Source organism: Arctopsyche grandis, chromosome 1 (assembly GCF_051622035.1).
Source record: "Arctopsyche grandis isolate Sample6627 chromosome 1, ASM5162203v2, whole genome shotgun sequence".
NCBI lineage: Eukaryota > Metazoa > Arthropoda > Insecta > Trichoptera > Hydropsychidae > Arctopsyche > Arctopsyche grandis.
In genome coordinates, this window is record NC_135355.1 from 8,147,898 (window position 1) to 8,169,929 (window position 22,032).

Here is a 22,032-nt window from a genome sequence, read left to right on the forward strand (position 1 = left end):
AGATTAAAATCATTTTCAGTATTGAGATTAATTAACTGGGCTAACGTAAAATATGCATTATTAGAAATTAGTCATGATCAAGTACTTAATAACCATTTTAATAATATTTCGGTTCAAAAATTTTGGTCGGAAATATACGTTGACAATGAAACAAACCAATATAAAGATTTGGCAACAATTGCTTTATTAATATTGTCTATTTTTCCCACTACCGTATATTGCGAAGATCATTCAGTGCACTTTATTAAAAACCAATTTAGAAACCAGCTGACAGACGCAAACTTAGAAGCAGCAATGCGGCTCGCATTGGAAGAAAGGAGTATTGAGCAATTTCCATTTGCATTATTATTAAATAAATAGATACCAAAATGTTAAAATTTCTTTTATTTTATGAATAAATTGATCCACTTTTTTTGTAACTTTAATTTATTTGATTAAATTTGGTGCGGCCACCAGACATTTCCATGGGACCACTATTATCACCTGTGCTGTGCGGCCACGGTAAAATTTCACCTGAGAACCACTGATTTAGAAGCTATCTCGCCACACTTACCTCAGTGTGTCTTACGGTTTTCAAGATAATCCGGATTTTTTAACTTGTTTTAAAAATCCATCCACCCTCAATCCTCACAGCGGAAGGCCCACGACCTTTTTTTTTGTAATTTTGTAAAAAAAAACATTTTTTTTGTAGCATTGTAATCTTTGTATTGCTATCGCTAGGGGGGAGTACTGTAGGGGCTCTACGATATGGTCAAGTTTCGGTTACCATCCTGTGAGTTGGGACCGATTTGAGCATGTTGGTGGAGCTACTTTACTTCCTTACATATTTCGTTATATTAAATAGACTTCTATGAAAATTCTATCATTTCACTCCAAATGCCCCCCCCCCCCCCCCCCCATTCTGTGATATACATACTTTAACACTCATCTAGAAATACCGGAAACTTTGATTAAATCACGTAAAATTGACGAAAAGTGTATCTCTTGTGCAACTTGCGGGTTTTCAAGGAATTTTACGAAACAATTAAATAAAGCACCTTAAAATGTTCAAATTTTTTTAAGAACTTATCTGGATTTTGCCTTTTGTATATCACTTTTCTAATTCAAGTTTCGTCTTGAAGAAATTCTGCCATAGATTTAACAATTTCAGTAATCTCTATTTGGGTAGTAAAATAATTTACAAAAAATGTAATCATGACTTCGATAGGGGTAAATTGGCGGAATCTACCTTCAAATTGTTCCAAAAGCTTTTTAAGATTAATTTTAACTATTTTCAGCAATCACTATTTTCATCATTGGAAAGTGAACAAGAGAACTTTTAGAAAAATTTCTTATTCGAAACTGTGTCTTAGCTTTGAATGCTCTTATATGCTTCTTATTATTTTATTTATGTTGTAAATTAACTACTGAGCTATTTTTTTTAAATAAATAGAGGTAATCATTTCAGCTTAATGTTAGTTTTTTTTATTTGGATTTTGGGGTAAAATTTAAATGAAAAAAATAAAACCGGGCAGAGGATTGGGAATCCCTTCTATAAGATCTTTTTCTTATATGTAATATATATTTAAGGTAACACTAGTGTTGACGAATTTCACGATATATAATACATACATATCTAATGTTAGATTTATTTTCATTTACGAAGACGCATCTCAAATGAAGATTATGTATGAAGGCCTATTTTTTTTAATTTTATTATTTTTAATTTATACCAGATAGTCCTTACAGGTAACCCCAATGCGCCTTCCTGGCCAGAAATATTGTACATTTGATACAAATATTATTAGTATTATTATAAAAAGTACAAAAATACATAGCAATTAATATCCACAGAGACATCTATGGTCAAATTTCTAAATTTGCGGCATTTTTAAACAATTCAGCGAAATTCAGTAAATATATATCAATTAACATCTACATATATATATATATATATATATATATATATATATATATATATATATATATATATATATATATATATTTATTTATGGTCAAATTTGTAAATTCTATACAATTCTGCGAAATTCGAGATTGTTGAAAACTCGAGATTTTGCGAGAAAATGGGTAAGGTAGCCAATTTGTCTGAACCGTTTCAATGAAAATCAGATAAATTGGGAAACACAAATCCAAGGTCTGTGCAGCAGAAACCAGTGGGATTGAACTCATGACCATTCTGTTTAACCCTTTGGCTGCTACGAGGTTTTTCAATGTCCAAGCGAAAAATGCTAACATTTGTAATTATTTTGAAAAAAAAAATATAATATTTTTTTTTACATACTTACTTCGCCGAACGCTCGTAATTTTTATAATACTTTATATACATTTTTAAGAAGCAGTTGTGGACTCGTGCTCTCTCTTTCTGTCTTGCTTTTACATGCGTGCGTGCGAAAGAGATACCTACATATATACACTAAATAAGTTTTGACGATTGTTTTCCGACGCTCTATTTTTTTCAACAATCTATTTTTAGACATCGATGTATCCTTACAACATGCGATATATTCGAAACAGGTAGCGGTCTTTCTCTCTTTCTTTCTTGGTTTTAATTGTGTACGTGTGAGCGAGACACACAAGGATGCGAAGTTTCTAATAATCAAATAATTTTTCAACATGTATCATAAACATTTTGTATGCATTTCAGTTGCATTTGATTGATTGCACGAATTCGTGACGTCTCGTGACCTATATAATTGAAAGCGGATTTCTAATGTTTTTTGCCATTTATTTTAACTCTGCAAAATAATATCGGACAGTGAAAGTGATGAAAGCGAAATAATAGCTCCTCGCCGAGGAACTCGACAAATCAGCAGCTCTACTGATTCTGAAAATGAATTTATCGACAATAATCAATTCCCAAGTAATAACTCCTTATATGACATTGACAACGAACCCGAAATTTACTTTGATGATGAACCCGAAATTGAAGAGCTTTTATTTAAAAAATTGATAAATTTTTATAAAGCATGATTGAAAAATAAATATAAATACGTATATAAAAAAAATGTTTCGTGCCACTGATGCGCTGGCGACTCAAAGAAAGTATTGAAATACGACAATTAATGACGACAACAACGATCTTCGTAGCAATCTTCGCCTATTTCAAAACAACGATTTATCGTTGTTGTAGCAGTCAAAGGGTTAAAGTATTTTATACCTAACCTTACCACTAGTCTATTCTGCAGGTCGTATGTATTTGATAAATTTTACAACTTCATCGGTCAGAAACTAGTCTACAGAACATACTATTCACACGGTAGCGTGTTCACAAGTAATTGTCAAATTTTCGATAATAACGAGCGATAAACTTAAAAGTTGGACCAAATTTATCAACTGTCAGTTAAATTTATTCATGTGAATCGGACGGGGCAAAAAGAAGGAGAAAAAAAAGGAGTAGACTTGCGCTAAAGACAGCGAAGGTTGGCGTTGACATACAACCAAGATGATAATCTGCTCGTCGTAGATGTCTCATCTGCATGAGATTAATCAATCATCCAGTGGGTCTCGGTTCGTCCGTGTGGTTCAGTGTTGATTTTCAGATGTTAGACGTGTTTGTGCAGACTCGAGGCCGCAAGTCTGTGTTTGCCGGTGGGTGAATTGTCACCCACCGCCCAATCAATCATCGATCAGCCACCTGATCACATCCAGCCACCTGATCGCTGATCAGACATTTGCCCAGCTGGATAATTCAGGTGTAGCGCCACCCGGGCCTCTCGATAGACACAAAATTTTCACGATAATCGACGACTTCATACTGAAGATTAGACATTCCGTTCCAAAATTAATCTAAACTAAATCAATATCAATTCATTTTACTAAAATAAAAAAAATATACGAAACCATTGATGTCGTTTATATACATACATATATGTAGTCCAGTTTATGTATTTGAAGAATATTGGAACACTCAAGTGGAAGTCACGATCTTGGTTTGTTTGATGGTTTTTAGAAAATGTATGCATTCATTAATGTACATAAGTTCAAAATGTCTGAAAGAAGAGCGATAATGGTATTGTCATATATGTATTATATAAAATTTTATATTATAAATAATAGATTGTATTTTACTGGTAAGTATTTTAGTCTATTTTCGTCAGAATTTAAATATGAAAGGTCAGCGCTTATATTAAACGGCCAGTAATCATGTGGTCAATAATAAAAGGTCAGCATTTTTTTATTAAAGTCAGTATTTAAACATAAACGGTCAGTATTTTAAATGGTGTTTTATTTTGACGAATGGACTATTATTTAGGCAGTGATCGCCAAAAACGGTCGCTCGCGAGCGACTGTTTGGAGTAATATGTTTTATCTGAATTGCGAAGTCCTAATTTATTTTAAGTAATATAATAATATTATGTATGGTACGATAAAGGACGACGATAAAAAATTATAAAGAAGGATTATGTATAAGTAGCTCACCAGACCATTTCAATTTCTGAAAGTAGCTCACATCCTTATTGAGTTTGGAGACCACTGAACTAGGGATTCCAATCGAATATTCAATTATATTCGGCCTTTTTTGGATACTTGAAAAATCGAATATTTTTTAATTTTATTCGATTTTATAATTTAATTGGCTCATTTTTCGGAAACAATGGCCCAACTTGCGAAGACATAATGAACAAAACAAAAAGTATGAACATTTTCCATCGTGTGTGTGTCTTTATGAAACAATTTGTACATTTAATTTCTAAAAATATCTAGAAATTCACATGTTTCAAATTTCAAATATTTGCCAGCTGAAAAGCCTCAAATGACAGGATAAATTCAAGATGACATGCGATCGTCTGCGGCTAATCAAATATAAATATTTACTCAATCGAATTATTTTATAACGTAGTAACATTTTTCAAGGCTTTTCTAAAAATTTGCGAACATTTTGGCATATTTACCTATTTACAAATAATACATATGGATGTATGTCGCCAATAAAAGCCTGATGTAACCAATTCGCAACTTATCCGTATCGCATTTCAGTAATAAATACATTACTTATGTACATTAACTGAATTTTTTTCATTTGAATGTTTGTCATAATTACATGTATTTGTAGCTACATACATACATAAATATACACATGCACAACAAATATTGTTGCTATTGCTATTTACTTTGGACAAAATTTACTAGTTTGGTTTTTTATTAATTGTAAAAAAATCGTATGTGCCTATAGCAGAGTTGTCAATGAAAAACGTAATTTTTTTTTAAATTAATTGACGTGTTTCCGTTGATCAACACTGTATGTGAGGTCAATAGTTATGTATAATAAATTTATACAATAAGTATAATAATTGAAAAGTGGTTGCGTTCCACGATGATGATACAGTAAATAACTTGTCAAACAGATGGTTTTATTATACAAATACACGTGAATATGCTCGTATCTGTAGATAAATGAGTTTCACAATTGAGCGGTTTTCGTTATACACCTTGCTGTTGGACCGATTCGAAACCGGTAAGATTTACACAGTTGTTAGAGGTGTAGTATAATAAGTAGTACGTTGAGTAATAATATACATCATTAAATATACGATATCTTTATTTTAAATAATACACACGTATATGAGTGTATATTAAATATTTTGATAAAACAATTTTTAGAGGAATCTATTAACCAATCAGTGGAAATATTAGTAATAAAAATTTTAGTAAGGCTAATGAGTTTATATGACTTGGTTATTGATGGTAATAAAAGTTATAACTTAAAAAGAATGAGTGATAATATATTACATAAAAAATCTGCATTGAACAAAAATATTTTTTTGTATTAAGGTGGGCACTGTGAGATTTATCCGAAGACAATCCTCTTGAAGGATTTTTTAGTTTCTACAAGGTGATCTACTACACTGTTCGACAAATGACGACTTTTTTTTGGTTTTCAAATCTCTCTAAGTAGTCGTCCAGTTTAAATCAAAAGTCAAAAGTATGTATTTTCACTTGGGATTTTTTAATATAACGAAAGTTTTTTCAGAATTTGTACACCGTCGTCTTACAATTTACGATTGTTTTTGCGACAGTGGCAGATAGCAAAAAAAACTATAGATAGATAGATATATAGCAAAAAACTTATTGATACTAGCATGTGTACACAAACGATGTACACATGCTAGTATCAATAAAGTTGGATCTACCATTTTAATGCAGAAACAAATACATACTTAATTGTTTAATGATTAAAGCCCGAATAGGATATAATGATCACACAAACGTAAGAATTTTTCTCGCAAAATTTTGAAGTACATATTATTATTTTATACGTTCTTTCTAATTATCATTTGACCGTAGTAAACCCCGCCATGTCAAAAAAACGCCAGTGGAAAGACGATTATGTTGGTTACAGATTCACTTGTACAACAGAAAAATATGGTACACAACGACCCCAACGCATCTTATGTTCCAAGATGTTTTCAAACTCCAATCTTAAACCATCAAAGTTGTTAGAACATTTCAACAATGTGCATGGTGGTGAAGGTGCAGGTCATAGTCTGAACATCTTCAAGTCAAAGAAGGCTCGATTTGATGCCAATGGTACAATCAAAAAATTATGTGGCGCAACAATTCAAATGCCCCTTTTAAAAGTGTCCTATCAAGTGGCATATCTGTGCGCTTAGAAAAAAAAGCTTGCAATAAATGTATTTTTCTAAATTAAAGATTCCAAAACTCATTTTTCAAGGGAGTGCGGGAACATATTTTCAGATTCAAAGGGGTGCGGCTCACTGAAAAGGTTAAGAACCACTGCTCTAGAGTAAAAGTACTACTTCCGGTTGAGGTAAAAATATTAAGGTACACAATTTATAATTTCTATTACATATAAAAAAAAATTCAGCCTGATCCATTGAGTGTTTTGGGAGATAATTGAATCCAAAAACTTAAAAAAGAGGAGGAGAATTAAAAATTTACCTCGTATCGATAAGAATTTCAGTAGCCGATACTAAGTTTCAGGTCGATAGGATTAACGGTGTTCAAAAAATCCCCAAAATACAATGACACACACACATTTTTTATGGTGACACGACAACTCGTTCACAGATTTTCCGTAAACCGAGGATGCGCTCCAGACATTACGTATACGGCCATCTCTTTCTCACCCCGTCTGTTCACCAAGTTCTCGTTTACTATGCCATTACGTATGCAGCCATCTCTTTCACAGACCGTCTGTTCACCGATAACAGACCATTTCAGGTAACCATATAGATCATGAAAACGTGATCAGTGGTCGATTCTTAGTTCGAATCAGTCAAAACTTCGAGTTCGAATTTTCGCATGATCATAAAACTTCATCTATTGTCACTATGTACATACATACATAGATAAAGTAAAAATTACCTAACTGATCAAAGTGCGAATGCACTTGAATCACACGAGAGTCATCAAATAACACAAAGCAACCCAACCAATCCATACCCGAAATTGTAAAGCAACATACATACAAAACATGGTTTAATTGAAAAGTATGGGTTATATTATATAACTTACATATTACTCGGGGACGGCAGGGGGAAGGCAGAGATGACGCTGAAGTGAAATAATCGATGGCAGGCTGGTACTTGCGACGGACAACAAAGGTTGCACAATAATGACCATTATTGTCGCGGCGGACAAAAAGCGAGCGACATAGTGGAGCAAGACTAGCAAAAAGTAAGTGAACAGAAGAAGACACAGACCCACACAATGAAAAGAATTATTGTAAAAAAAATAAATATAAAAGAAGAAACTGGTGGAACATCTGCCGCGGGCGACTACACAGCCCGTGCTGAATAAGATGCACGTGGCCAAGCAAACCAATTCTTATTACGGGGACATAAAACTTCACCTGGTAGGTAGGAAGCAACAAAAAGAAAAAAATATAAAAATAATACCATTCGAGTCTCGCGACGTACGCAAGATTTTCCAAATAGGTTATACTACTACTATAAGTACACCTCAATCAGTAGTCTTATATATCTACATATATATAATACTACTGTTTTTACCCGGCTTCGCTCGGTATTTGTAATATAAAACGCTTAAACATCAAATAGTAAACATTTTATTAAATTCCGCACACGGTCGAAGTTTTTTCAAATACCTTTTAAACAAATTTAAATCAATATTTATATTTAATTGTTTAATATGAAAAAAAAAGTAAAAAACTCCCTACCTACATATGCACATGTAAACAATATAAAACATTAGTAGCGATCAGTATATATAGAAGTTTTTTCTTTTGTTATTATATTCGTATATACGTTTTGGCAGTGGTTTAGCTGTGACGTACATATGTATGTCGAATCTAAACGACTATTATAGTACGGCGAGGGTTATCTCAGACAGATACACAGAATAGCGATATTATATATACATATATATATGATATTTAAAGCTCAATTGGTGAAACGCGTAACACAACTTCTATGATATGTGAGTGATGGAAGAACGGGCAAGAACAGAAAATCCTACGACTCGAGGCGTAATGATTTACAGCGCAGACATACTGAATCGTATGGCACGGCATTCCTGGGTAGACTTCAGAAGTGAAGGGCGTATCCTCATGTCACTGTCAATTCGTAGGATCTTATTATTTCGATAAATTTCTTCAAATATGGGAATAACCCTTATCGATCACTGCCAAATAGAGCATCCAATATCGGGAATCCTGGATTTTTTGGCACCGTAATCCCGGCTCTGGTAGATTTTAGCGTAATACGCTTTTGTCTTTGTCAACTCTTCGAAGATGATCTGATTTATCGTAAATTGACCTATTACATATATGTTTCAAAAAAGTGTAATCCAAAAAAAAGCTTAGTAAAAGGTTTTAAAATTGAATTATTTTTTCCGGATTTTATATGTATTGTTACGCCTAAGCATCGACATTATTTTTATTATTTATACCAATTCAACATAAGAACATAATCAATGAAAAAACGTGTACTGTTGTTTTAAAAAATAGTAATATCTTTGAAAAAACCAAATAAAGAAACACGACAAAATTGTTTAACAAACAGACATCTTCGTATAGACGTTCAACGTTGCAAATAATTTTATTAATTCTTCAATTGAAGAAAAATTCGATTTCATGTTTGGTTTAAGGACAAGACTTAAATGGATTGAAATTTGTTACTTTTGAAATTTACCATTTCTATCTACGTACATCTACCAATTGTGGTAGGTCGGGATTTTCAGAGGCAATGCGGGACTCAGGATTTGTCTGTTGAACTCGGGACAGTCCCGCTCAAATTGGGATGTCTGGCAACCCTGGTCGCGTACCACTCTGTATGTACATACATCAGAATTGGATTATTTTGCATACGTTATAGGCCATGAATTGATAATTCAGTATGGAATGCGAGGAATGTGCGAGCAGTGTTTGTCGCATCGCTAAGTAGGAGTTCGTCGAGAGCCATCATCGTCCTGTCACACAGGATTTAATAAAGCGACAGGAATTCGTCTAGGAATTCAGTCACGAACAGGAAGTAAATCGGCAACCCAAACTCGCAAATATTCCCCTTTATTGCCGCGACAGCAATGCAAGTATCCTGTCATAAGGCGGGCATCCTTTCGAGATCGTTGAACTCGTCAAGTGAACGGAGACTGCGAACGCCTCCTACGTTTTACACATATTATATATGAAATGACGAACGAAGGAGAATAACATGCACGATTTAATTTCCGTTTGTCTGTCTGTCTGTGGGAACGGTCTAAAAGTCAATATCGAGCCATTTAAACGAAATGGTTACCCAGCAGCATCAATACGGAATATATACCATATGTAGATACAACAGCAAGGGGATGGGGGAGGGGGGTTTACTAGCTTTCGATATATGATCATATACCGATATGGAAATTGTGCCTACTATAAATTTCGGTTGTATTGTTTGCGACATATTTTTATTATCATATTGGGTCATGGCGACATAACAGGTATCCCCAAATTCGTCGATATGACCAAAAAATTAAAATATGCATGAATATATAATATTTTAATACGTTTATTCATAAAAATAAATAAACTGAGATTAAGGACACTTGAAAAATATTTTCGCACGTTTTTATTGATTGTATTGAATGAGGGAAATGTTTTTTTTTTTTTTTGTATAGTGCATAAGCCCCCAACCCGGATGAATATTTTAAGGCCACCGAGATGACCAAAAGTTGTATTGCGGTCCAGTGATCCAAAAAGGTTAAACGGACCTGCTTTGGGCGAAAACATACTGGGTGGTATGGGACGTCACGTGTCCTTGGCTTCCCGCTGTGCACGCGCAGAATGCATATGTTTGGGAGTTCGCACGTGAATATGCATATCCATATGCAACCGACAAGTTTCCCCTACATTTCTTCAAATATGGGATTCACCGTTATCGATCACTTTCAAGCAAGGATAATAAATACACGAATAAAATATAACACCGAAAACACTCCAGGGGGTGATTTTTGGGACTGTGTACCATGAATATGGGCTAGGGGTCTAGCTTAGAGTAATATAAGCTATGTAAGAATCCTTAAACCATATTAAAATACTGTCATACTGTCGAGAACCAGCTCCAATGGAAATAGTCTGAATTTACTAAATCTACTTCATGCTATAATTACGCTTCATCGCTCAACGTGCTAAATGGGTTCACTATTGTCAATTTCTATTGTTAACCTTTTTTGCTCTCTAGAGAGGTTAAAAAAAGGTTAACAATAGAGATTGACAATAGTGAACCCATTTAGCACGCTAAGCACCGAAGCTTAGTTATAATATTCAAAAAAATGACGCTTTTTTTTAATTGCGACTATTTAGCGAAGATTTACGAATTTTTCACTATATCGTTACTTTAAGGTCCATTTATATAAATATAACAAGTGTCCTGAAATATCGTTAGTATACTATAGATGGACGTGTTTACCAGGACTCTGGAGTCGGAGTATTTAAATGGAGTCGGAACCGGTTAGTTTTTATGACTCCAACTCCATTTTATTATTTTCTTTATTACGATATGTGTCAACTAGAGTTCCCAATTTTACTGAAGTAAATGAATTGAAATTTAATAATTTCTTCATAAAAATCATAAATTTGAATTGCATTATAAATAAAAGGCTTGTATTTTACTGGTAAGTGTGTATTTTAGTCTATTTTTGTTAGTATTTAAATTTAAAAGGTCATTACTTATATATAACGGCCAGTATCCATCGTTCAGTATAAATAATAAAAGGTCAGTATTACTTTTTGGTTGATACGATCTTGATAGACAATTCCATCCAACAGGCATTGCTATTTGTTGTTATATATTTTTGAAAAATGCCCTATGTCAACCCTATTGTATATATATATTTTTTTAATATCGCCCCCCCACCTGAAAAACTCCTGGATCCGTCACTGTTCCCATCACATATAAACTACGTTTTCAATGCGCTAATAGATTATTAAATGCGAGCAGATTTGATCACCAACGGGCAACCTAGCGGTAAACTTACAAAATAAAAATAGGGGTTAAAGAAAATAAAGCAATAATAAAAAAAGTTTGGGATGCATTTGTCGCACCAGAAAGTTTGTCGGAACAAAAAAGAAAATTGTACTCTTTCTCGTGCGAACATAAAGAGGACTGTCTGTCGAGTTCTCTTCACAAAGCCTTTATGGAGGGAAGGAGAAAAAAACCTGCACGGAAGAATGAGGACTTGATTGAACGCCGAAAACGCCAAAATATGAAAGGAGCTGTTTGCACAATGGCGAAAATGCTCGCGGTGTTGTGGAACATAAATCCACACGAATATTCCCATATTGAGAAACTGTCGATAAATACAAAGTTCTCTCAGATCTCATTTACATAAACCTTTGGTAGGCGCACAACCAAAAAAAAATTAAAAAGAAGTACCAAAACGCATAATTTAAATATGGTATCTATTTGAAAGCGAGCGCAAAGGTTGTTTAAGGGTTAAAGGTGTAAGAGTTCAACGTGAGTTAAACAACAGAGGCGCAATTGCGGTATTTCAGACAGTCGTCAACCTCTCACTGTCAAACGAGGCAACCAAACACTACATACAACAAGATATGTATATATGTATATACATATACTCAGCTTTTGTGAATTCTAGACCTGAACCATATCAATAATTCATAAGAAAGAAGGTCTTGTATGCAAATGCATATTTACGTTTGACTTTATTTTCTTTAAAATAGAAGATAACGCCAGAAGATTAGTCATTATTTTACATTCATTCATAGTCATTATTCACATTATTGACAGTATTGGAATGAAATGACTTACACCACCAAGCCTTTCATGATCAGATGAATGACACCAAACGTTTAATACCGTGATTTCTATCAGCACTGTCGCAATGACGTTCACTTGAGGTTTGGTACATTTATGTTTACTCGAAGAAGTATGGAACAACTATAACCATCAATATAGCTCAGTGGTTAGCGTGTAATACTTTAAAATGAGGGTCATGGGTTCATTCCTTGGCCCGGTGTTGCTGGTCAGACTTTGGATGTATGTGATTCCAGAGTTTGCAAATGTATCTGATTTCATTGTTGTAACGGTTACACCAAAATTGACAATCTGTCCCGTCTCTCACAAATTCTAGTATACCGACTATGTAAAATGTATGTAGTTCAGTGGCGGCTCGTATATATGGGCTGCAGCCTCCCAGAATAGTAAAAATGCATGCTATTTTTGCTGTCCATAAGGACTGTAGACTTCCCAGTATAGTACATATGCATGCTATTTTTGTCTGCATTTGATCACCGGTATGGTCAACGAGGTACTACAGCTCGATTAATCTCTGTAGCCCCCCCTCCACGAATTCTCACGAGCCGCCACTGATGTAGTTATCGAAATATTAGTAATATCGCATTTGTCCATAGATATCTCTATGATAAGAATATAAGGAAGACGACGACTTTATCTACTCAGGTGTCTTCATCTCAAGGGGATGCCAATCGGAAATCCGCAGAAGAGTAGGAATGGCGAAAATGTAGATGTTGTTGAATGGCGTCGAGACATGGACCCTGAAAAATAGAGAAAGGGAAGTGCTGGATGCATTCGAAATGTGGTATTGGAGACGGATGTTGTGCATCGCATGGACTGCACGAACCTCAAAAAACTGACAATTTCAGAGAGATTCTCCACAACATGCAGGGAAAGGGTTATTTTCTACTTTGGCCATATTGTCAGGAAGAATGTGGAGTCTGCTAGTTACCGGAATAAATAAATAAAAATAACTAGAAATAGGAAACGGAATACGTGAGCGACAAGGGTAGTGGATATATGTATGTATGTAGTAGAGAGAGTGAAGAGATTGAAATGACAATGGGCGGGTCACGTAGCCAGAAAAATGGACAAAAGAAGTTCTAGAATGGTACCCGAGAGAATGTAATAGGGTGAAAAAGGAAAGCCACAAAGAATATAGGTGAACGAAATTAGAAAAAATGGTGAGATGGATGAGAGTTGCACAAAACAGAGACGAATGACAGCGTGTTGTAGAGGTCTTCACCCAGCAGTGGATGATGAATGATGATATGTATATGAATACGTATTTGTCAAAGTATAAGGCCACAGAAGCATTCCACCTATGGACTGTCATTGCGACTACATAAGTATGCGTAATTAAAACTTGTTTCTTTCACAAACAATTACTTCTTGCATATAATAATAATCATCTCAACACAAAAAAAATTTGCGTAACGCAGAAACGACTACAAGTCCATACTCCAGTATTAATATACATACATACATATGTACACCTACTAGTGGTTCGGTGCACTTGATAAAAAGTGAACCGAAATCTTGTATAACAAACGAATATAGCAGACTATTCTTCGGAAAGAAATAAGTAACACGATTCCATCGATATAGGAGCCATCATACATACATAGGTGAAAAAGTAGAAAGCACCGACGATAAGCGCTGGTGATAAGAGCGCACGCAGCTGGACAAACTGGTCGAGATAAAACTGCTCCAGTTGAGACGTGCTGCTGTACCGTTCCGACAATAAGGAGAGACGTTGGGTTTCTTTTGCAATTAAATGAGGGGCGAACAGTTTTGTGCAAGCGAGGATAAGCTTGCGGCAACACCTGGCGGCTCGCAGCCAGCACCTGGACCACCTCTCGATTTGACATAGCAACAGGGCAGGGCCTTCCTTCTGCGAGGATGCGGACATATGTACATACATGGTTCTAATTGTGAGACGCGGACAACTTCGCGTCCTGCCCTTTATACCCACTTGGCTTGTTCGGCGCTAGCTTGCTATTATTAAGTAAAAGTACTAGCCCACTTCAAATTGGGTAACAATTATCACGAACTGATTAATCGAACAATAATAATTGATTCAATTGAAGCAATTATTATCGTTCGAAACAAAGTTAAAAAAACAAGCTGTACATATATATACAATTAAAATTCAAAACAAAATAATAATTTCATGTTTTGTGAGCCAGTTAATATTGAATCTTGGTTTTATGTAATACCTATGTACGTATTGTACTGAGATTCACTTGACATTAGTGCTTCCAATCTCGGAAGGTTACTTCGGCACCGGGATTACGGTACGATCCCGGGATCCCGGTGCTAGCACCGGGATTTCAAATGTATAAGAAAAAAAGTTCAATTGCATGTTTTCATATTTCAAAAACGTTCAATCGCATTTTGCAAACTCTCCTGATGTTTCACGCAAAAAATACTCCCATATTGGCGTACTAATTTTGGGAGTTTGGCTACATTCTTTAAATTTTCCGTTCGCATCCATAAATTTCTAAGATTAAATAAAACACATCCGAAAATGTAATTAAATAAAGTAAAAAACATCGCTTTGATTCATTGATTCAAAAGTTCTACTTCCGGCTTACGAATTCCGACCAAAAAAGAATACAAATATAAATTTTCAACTAAATATTTTAAGGGCGTGGAAAGAATCGTTGTCACAACATTTTTGACTTTTCTAAGGGGAAAAAATCCCGCTTCCGGTTATGAATTTAGTGATTCATATTTAGTGATTTTTTTTTCATCACATTGATACAACAATTTTTACGTGAAGAGCACACATGTTAAAGGGGTCGAAAAAATATTGGAAGAAAAAGTTGAACAAGAGTAAACTGCCACTTCCGGTTAATAGATGCTTACCAACTTTTATACATAACTTGGTATTAAACTTAAAACTCTAGATATAAAATTTCAGTTCAATAAATTAAAGGATTTCTTAGAAAAACATAAAAAAGCTTGATTCTCTAAATTAGAAGTACTACTTTAATACCATTTCGTGGAAACGGCAAGCCGGCGTCGAAACGGGTGGCAAACAAATGGACTATAACTCTCATTGCTCATCCCACCATTTTTCATTATATAATATAATGTTTTATGTTTTTTTCCATATTATTTTGGAAAAATAATATTTTTAAAGAAATTTCTGCCAGCACCGTAATCCCGGTATTCAGACTAGTTTCAGCACCGGGATTCACGGTACCAGAAAACACCGGGATCCCGGGATTGGAAGCCTTACTTGACATGATAGATGTTAAAAAATATAGATGAGGCTTGTAAAAAAAAATAGAATTATTATAAATACACATATATTTTGTTGATTATGTTTACTAAATACTATTAGAAAAATAAATAAAAATATATACCTACTAAATGGCTGCTTTAAGATACACAAATGTTACTGTGTAACAACAACACTACAACTTCAAGTTGTTAAGTATTTTTCTAATTATATAAGAAAATTAAACTATGTAGACTCTTATCGTCATATCTGTTATAATATAAGTTCATCATCTATTTTTTTAATTATATTTCGTTCAATTTCAAATAATGAAAAATATAACATATACCTAATGCGTAATTGATTCATAATGCGTATATAAATATTTTTCAGGCAAAAAAGGTCTATGGAATTGAAAGCACACATAAAGGTTTGATTCATATTTATTATATGATATGTATCTACATATATTGAAAATATCTATAACATATTTTTTACAAAAATAGTCTATATTTTCATATTTTTTTTAAACATAGCTTCACAAAATAAAAATAATTCTTATTAATTTAAAAATAATTTCACAGTATAATAAATCATTGTATTGGGTAATAATGAAAATAAAAACAAATTTGGATACAAATATAATAACCATGAAAATTTATTATATTATAAGCACTTGTTCCGAATGTTAAAACATATATTTAAAGAATATAAATAATAAAAAAAATCAAATAATCAATCGCCATCTATGTATGAAACGAAAAATTGGGAGAAAAAAATTAAAACAAAAATGCCATCTATAGACCAATAGAAAAACTAATACTTAAAGACGAAGCAGTCTACCGTTCCACCATTGAAATAGTGCCAAAATATTTCCATAGATTTACAAATAGTTACAGTATTAACATTTATAAATATTTTTTTATTACACACTATTTTAAATTCTAGGAATTAAGTTTTATTAAATCCCTAACATACAAACATTAAAGTATCACATTTGGGTTTCACTGATATCGTTGTAAGTATTTTATGGCATTCAGTGTCGTATTAAAAAAAAACCCTACAAACAAACATTAAGGCATCGCTTTAGATTTCACTGAAATCGTTGTATTTTAAAATTAAGTAGTATAGTAATAGCAACGAGATTCAGAAGCATTTACAAAAAAAAAAATTCAAAACAAACTTGCTAATAGGGCTGAAATTCCTTGAAAGTCTTCCATATCTCATTGAACTCGGACTGAAACAGTTTAATGATGGGCAAATGGGACGTTATCAACACATGTTCCCAATTTCCATTGATGGCCTGATTAGTCCAATTCAACGATCCATTCACTAATATTCCTCTGTGTTGTTGATTAATTTTATGTAAAAAATAATTCATGAATGTCACGTTTGAATTTTTACTATATATTTCTCCAATTCGTGATGGACTATCAATGATGCAAAATTTGTGATGCATAAGATTGTTCGAGTTTTTACTTTTTACTTTGATCCCTGAAACAAGATTATGAAAGTGTTACATTTATATTTCATATTATTATAATTTCATTAAATTATTTACTTCAATTTATTTTACGCGATTATTTTATGATTGATGAATTATGAACGGCTGTTTATGAGAGTAAAGACACATTATTTTAACTAGTGGCGGCTCATCTATATACACTGCAGAGCTGCAGCACCCCCAATTATATTACTAATGAGTATGTTTAATGTCTATGTAATCATTTTTATTTTTATTATATTCCCATGTCGTTAATGCAATTTTTCTGGGGGTGTTGGGCCCCTCAGCTCCTATGCACGAACCGCCACTGATTTTAGCATTAATGCCGAATTGTATCTGGAAATTTATAAATATTATCGATGCTCAAATTCAAATGTAGCATTCGCATATTGAGTTTATAGTCTCAATATTTTCATTGTGAAATCATTAAGAAGGTATCCATTATTCAGATTAAGTACTACAATAAATGACAAATAATAATTAATTTCTAATGCAAATCGAAATAAGATTCATCTAATTTCTCCCGTTGACTTTTAGCGGGCTATCCGTTTTAAATAAATTCATCTATCTACAGACTAAAATAAGGTCCCTTGATATTCAATGAGTGGTTGTGGAATAAGAATGTAAACTAATTATTCTATACTCATATACAAAAATGTACTTCTACATGAAAGATCCAGTTTATTCGAATAATCTTTTGACAATTGCATTTTTGTGAAACCTTGTTATGGAAGGGGAATGTATTATAATTACTAAGCTATAATTGTTTTTAAAAAAGTTGTTGATTACTTTTATTTGGCAAAACATGTAAAAGAATAATAAATTCAAATAAACTATAAAAGCAACATACAAAGTGCAAATTCGATCAAATGAAACTTATTTTGTTTTAATAGTGGTCTGTATGAGTTACCGCAAGATTTGTAAACATTTCATCATAAATATTGTCTTTTTAAAGCATCACAATATTAAAAAGAGTATGAAAATAAATTTTCATTTATTAGGGAAGGTTTTATTATTTTATACATAACTGCTTTAATTAATTCTTCTGAACATTTAATTTTAAAATATAGGTACTTTCCTATTTTATCTGGAGGCATTTTTTTTTATAATACAATATAATTTATTCACTCTACCATCGATTGAGGAAGACGGCGTGACACTCTTACAAAGGAGAGGAATGTGCAAAAATTAATAAAATAAAATACGGATAACTATGAATAAATTCGATAATGAAGACATTAATTTATGAATTGAAGAATTTTTCAGTGACATTTCTTTTTTCAAATATGATTAGTTAAGGTATTTAATTTCGTATAGAAAATCCATCGCCGATATGTATGTATGTATATACATATATATATATACATACACATGTTTCAATAGTATTTTATATAAAATATAATTCCAAATTACCATTTGTACCTGTTTGTTGCTGTTTTGAAAGGTTTATTCGTGAGCCGTTGATATTTGACAGTCAACTTCCTGCATTCCTCGTAAATTATAATATTTTACAATCAGTATTGTTACTTCGAGTAGAATGTTTTATAAGTTCGAAGCCAAATTTATTTTTGGTTTTTTCAATGTAATAATCAAAGAAAGAAAAATGGGGGCGCCTCGCAGCGCCCTAGGCATGTGCTTAGTTTGCTGCACCTTTGAGCTGGCATTGGCGACAGATTAGCTATAAAAACTAGTGATTTTACCCGGCTTCGCTCGGTATTTGTAATATAAACCGCTTAAACATATCTAATCTAACAGTAAACATTTTATTAAATTTATTTTAGTATATTCATTTCTTTTTTTATTAAATTTAACGTCACGGATTTTACCACTCAAACCTTACATACATTAAACCTTACAAAGTCTTTTTCGAAATTATATATTACGTTTAAAAGAAACGCCTCCGAATAACGGGAAAGTACCAAAATATCATATTTGGAATCCGATCAAAGGGGCGATGCATTCGAACCTCTTTGATGAATTCCAAGTCAATCGGAAAGAATGTAAAATTTTCGATCGAGTCAAGGGGGGGGGGGAGGGGAGGGGGGGATCTTCATATATTGATTGGCAAATTAAAAACTGAACTGAACACCTTCGATGATCAAACACGTATTTTGAAACAATTTGGGGACCGGTTTTATTTTCACCTACGGAGAGTCGTCAAACAATTTCCAATTGGAATCTCACAGGATTCGAAATGAAAGGGTGAAAATAGAAATGGAAATGGAAATACACGTATGTATATGTAAGGTGAAGAGTAAAGCTCACCCTGCTCGTAGAAGTGGCATATGCGGGAGCCGTTGTTGTAGGCCATGTCGAAGTCGGTGATGATCCTGACGACCACCCCTCGGTCGTGGGCTCTCTTGACGGCCTGAGCCAGGGCATCGCACGAGAAGATGTAGACGCAGATGTCGATGCAGGTGCGGGCGTCGTCCAGGAAGTCGACGATGCGCTGCAGGTTGTGCACGCAGCAGTACCGGTGGTGGCACGCGCCCCCAGCCCCTCCGCCCCCGGCCCCAATCTCCTGCTCGCACCGGAAGCCCGAGTCGTCGAACGTCACCAGCACGTTGACGGCGGCTCGCTGCGCCCGCGCCCCCGCCCCCGCCCACCTCCACCAGCACGCGCCCGCCGCCGCCGCCGCCCCCGTCGCCCCCAGCAGGGCTGCGCCCCACTTGACCCACATTCCACCAACACCGCTGTCACCAGCACCACGCCCACGCCCACTGCACTGTCACCGCACCAGCTGCCACACCACGTGCACGTGCCTCGTGCTCGCGCCCGCAATTGCGCTCTTTGTCCGACTTCCGGATTTGCTTGCACTCGCGAGCGCCCGAGGGGGTGGGGGTGGGGGTGGGGGTGGGGGGTGAGGGGTGAGGGGCTGTGGAACGAGGGGCGAGGCGCGAGGGGCGCGACACTTCCCAGAGACACTTCTTCACCCCCGTCGACCGCAACGTTCGATTCGATCTCGCCGCTCTCGCGAAACATATGATCCGACGTCGTCGCCGATTTGGCCATAACGCGCTCGCTCCCCACCAGCCTCTCCGTCTTTTGAGCGCCGAATTTTCCCAATTTGCCTCTTCTATAAAACTACATCATATATCATAAGTAGTCTTCGGCGGTGGAGCGAGCTTTTTCCAGGAAAGAGTGCGTTTTGGGGCTATTTTCCAGGAAACAGGGCAAACTACAAAGCTACAAAGCAAAAAAAACTAAAAAGAGTAAAAGTACTACTTCCCGTTCAGGTAAAAATATTTAAATATAAAGATTATTATTTCTATTACATGTAAAAAAAATTCAGTTCGATTCAGTTAGCAGTTTGGAAGATAATTGAATTCAAAAACTTAAAAAAAAGACACCTATAAGATGAGGTACCATTTCCGGTCAACTTAAAAATTTTGAAAAAAATTTACGTCGTGTCGATAACAATTTCAGTAACCGATAATAAGTTTCAGTTCGATCTCGAATCAGTCAAAATCTCGAGTTCGAATTTTCGCATGATTACAAAACTTCATCTATTGTTACTACGTACATAGATAAAGTAAAAAGTTCACCATAAAAATTAAGGTAATTGGATTATTAATCACATTGCGATGGTCACACAGTCAATTTTTGGTATGAAAACCACGAATGCGGAATATTTGGCACTCGAGTTTTCATTAGTATGATAGTTATCGTTAGTATGAGGGACTTTTCGGCTACCAGATGTTCCGTTATAGAGATTTTGGTGACTTTTGGAGGAGCGCTTTGTGACCAATGATCGCCAAATCAAAAATGAACAATGATGCGCAGGGTCGCGGCGGCCTATGATTTGTCAAAGGGTTTTTTTTCTTTCGTCGAAATAAAATTAATAATCACACATTATCCGATAAATTTTACCTCTGAAATGATTTAATTACTTGATTTATTTCGACGAGAGAAACAATTGAAGAATAAAAAAATCCGTTTGATGTGACCGACAACACCCCGGGTTAGCAAAAATCGTTGGATCACCCATACTAATACATGATATATTCTCAGTAACTGCGCATTACGGGGAAGTAAAAATAATAATTCTTTGATTTTTTTTCGATCTTAGTGCGTATCTTCGTAAGTCAAAACATCTTCGACAAACAAAAGTCGAGGATTACCCGTATATGATTGTTGATGATCTAATTTTAGGTCAATCTCGAAAATTTATTTAAATTGTGCATGTTCTGTTTTAACTTTCAATATTTAATTTTAATATAATGATTATAATTTTATTTTGATACTTGAATTTAATTTTAATATAATAATAATAGTGTTGCGTAGGGGTGGGTGGAGGATCCAAGTAAAAGGCCAACAGTCGTTTCACAGCATTTATTGATGATTAAGGAGATACACGTATTGTCAGTGTTCAGTCCAGAATGATATGATATCGCCTACGTACCGCCTTATAAGGGGTAGATCTCTCAGGGCGCCTAATCTGTTTACCTGTTGTATAGTCACGTATTCGGATATGTATTTCCACGACATTGGGTCTTCCCGTACCGATTCTGAGAAATAACTAATAACGGTCATTGTTTAGCCTAAATGCACTTAGAGTCCAGTTATAATCCTGGAAGTAAGTGCAAGCACTTACATAGTTAATCCGATAACAGATAACCCTTTAACATATTTTGTACGCTACTGGTTTTAAAAGTTGGCCTGTGGGCCGTTCGTTGGCTTGGTGCGTACGCACCATTACACTTTCTACGTATCTACACGTCACTTTAAGTATTTAAGCTGATGGTCCGTACGCACCAAACCATAGACGATTTTGGGCCTACTTTTAAAACCAGTAGCGTACAAAATATTGAAATAAAAATTAAATAAAAAAATTGAAATTAAATATCAAAATTAAGCTAACGAGCGAGATTGAGCTAAAATTATATGGAGGATGAACGAATGAGACGACTGGCATGTTAATGCACGTGTTTATTATATGACAGCTGAAGACAGAGTGAGTAGTAGCTCTCCGAACCCAGCCGAGTTGGTTCCCACTCGCAGGAAGGCAACCAAACTCGGCCATGTCGTATAAGCGAGCCGCCACAATTAGATCATCGTTGATGCTTTGAATTACAACAATGTTTTGA

At 34.7% G+C, this 22,032-nt stretch overlaps 1 protein-coding gene and 1 long non-coding RNA gene across 2 annotated transcripts; one reads left to right on the forward strand and one right to left on the reverse strand.

Moving 5' to 3' along the window:
- The first annotated feature begins 5,403 nt into the window (after nucleotides 1–5,403).
- On the forward strand, nucleotides 5,404–7,825 carry LOC143915419 (uncharacterized). Its single transcript, XR_013260905.1, has 4 exons — nucleotides 5,404–5,455; nucleotides 5,773–5,892; nucleotides 5,972–6,208; nucleotides 6,286–7,825. It is a non-coding gene; the product is annotated as an uncharacterized LOC143915419 (long non-coding RNA).
- An 8,044-nt stretch (nucleotides 7,826–15,869) lies between these two features.
- On the reverse strand, nucleotides 15,870–19,909 carry LOC143915425 (mitochondrial cardiolipin hydrolase-like). Its single transcript, XM_077436069.1, has 3 exons — nucleotides 19,211–19,909; nucleotides 16,625–16,935; nucleotides 15,870–16,501 (listed from the first exon to the last, which is right to left on the reverse strand). Exons 1-2 carry the CDS (start codon nucleotides 19,623–19,625, stop codon nucleotides 16,628–16,630), a joined length of 723 nt encoding a protein of 240 aa, XP_077292195.1. The 5' UTR covers nucleotides 19,626–19,909; the 3' UTR covers nucleotides 15,870–16,501; nucleotides 16,625–16,627.
- Between the last annotated feature and the right edge of the window lie 2,123 nt (nucleotides 19,910–22,032).

Excerpts from the sequence above, each read along its gene's own strand:
- LOC143915425 (XM_077436069.1), bottom strand. The coding sequence starts at position 19,625 with ATGTGGGTCAAGTGGGGCGCAGCCCTGCTGGGGGCGACGGGGGCGGCG. Across the intron at positions 16,936-19,210 it reads ATGCCACTTCTACGAGCAGG|GGATCAAAGTAAAAAGTAAA; the intron begins GTGAGCTTTACT and ends ATCTTGTTTCAG.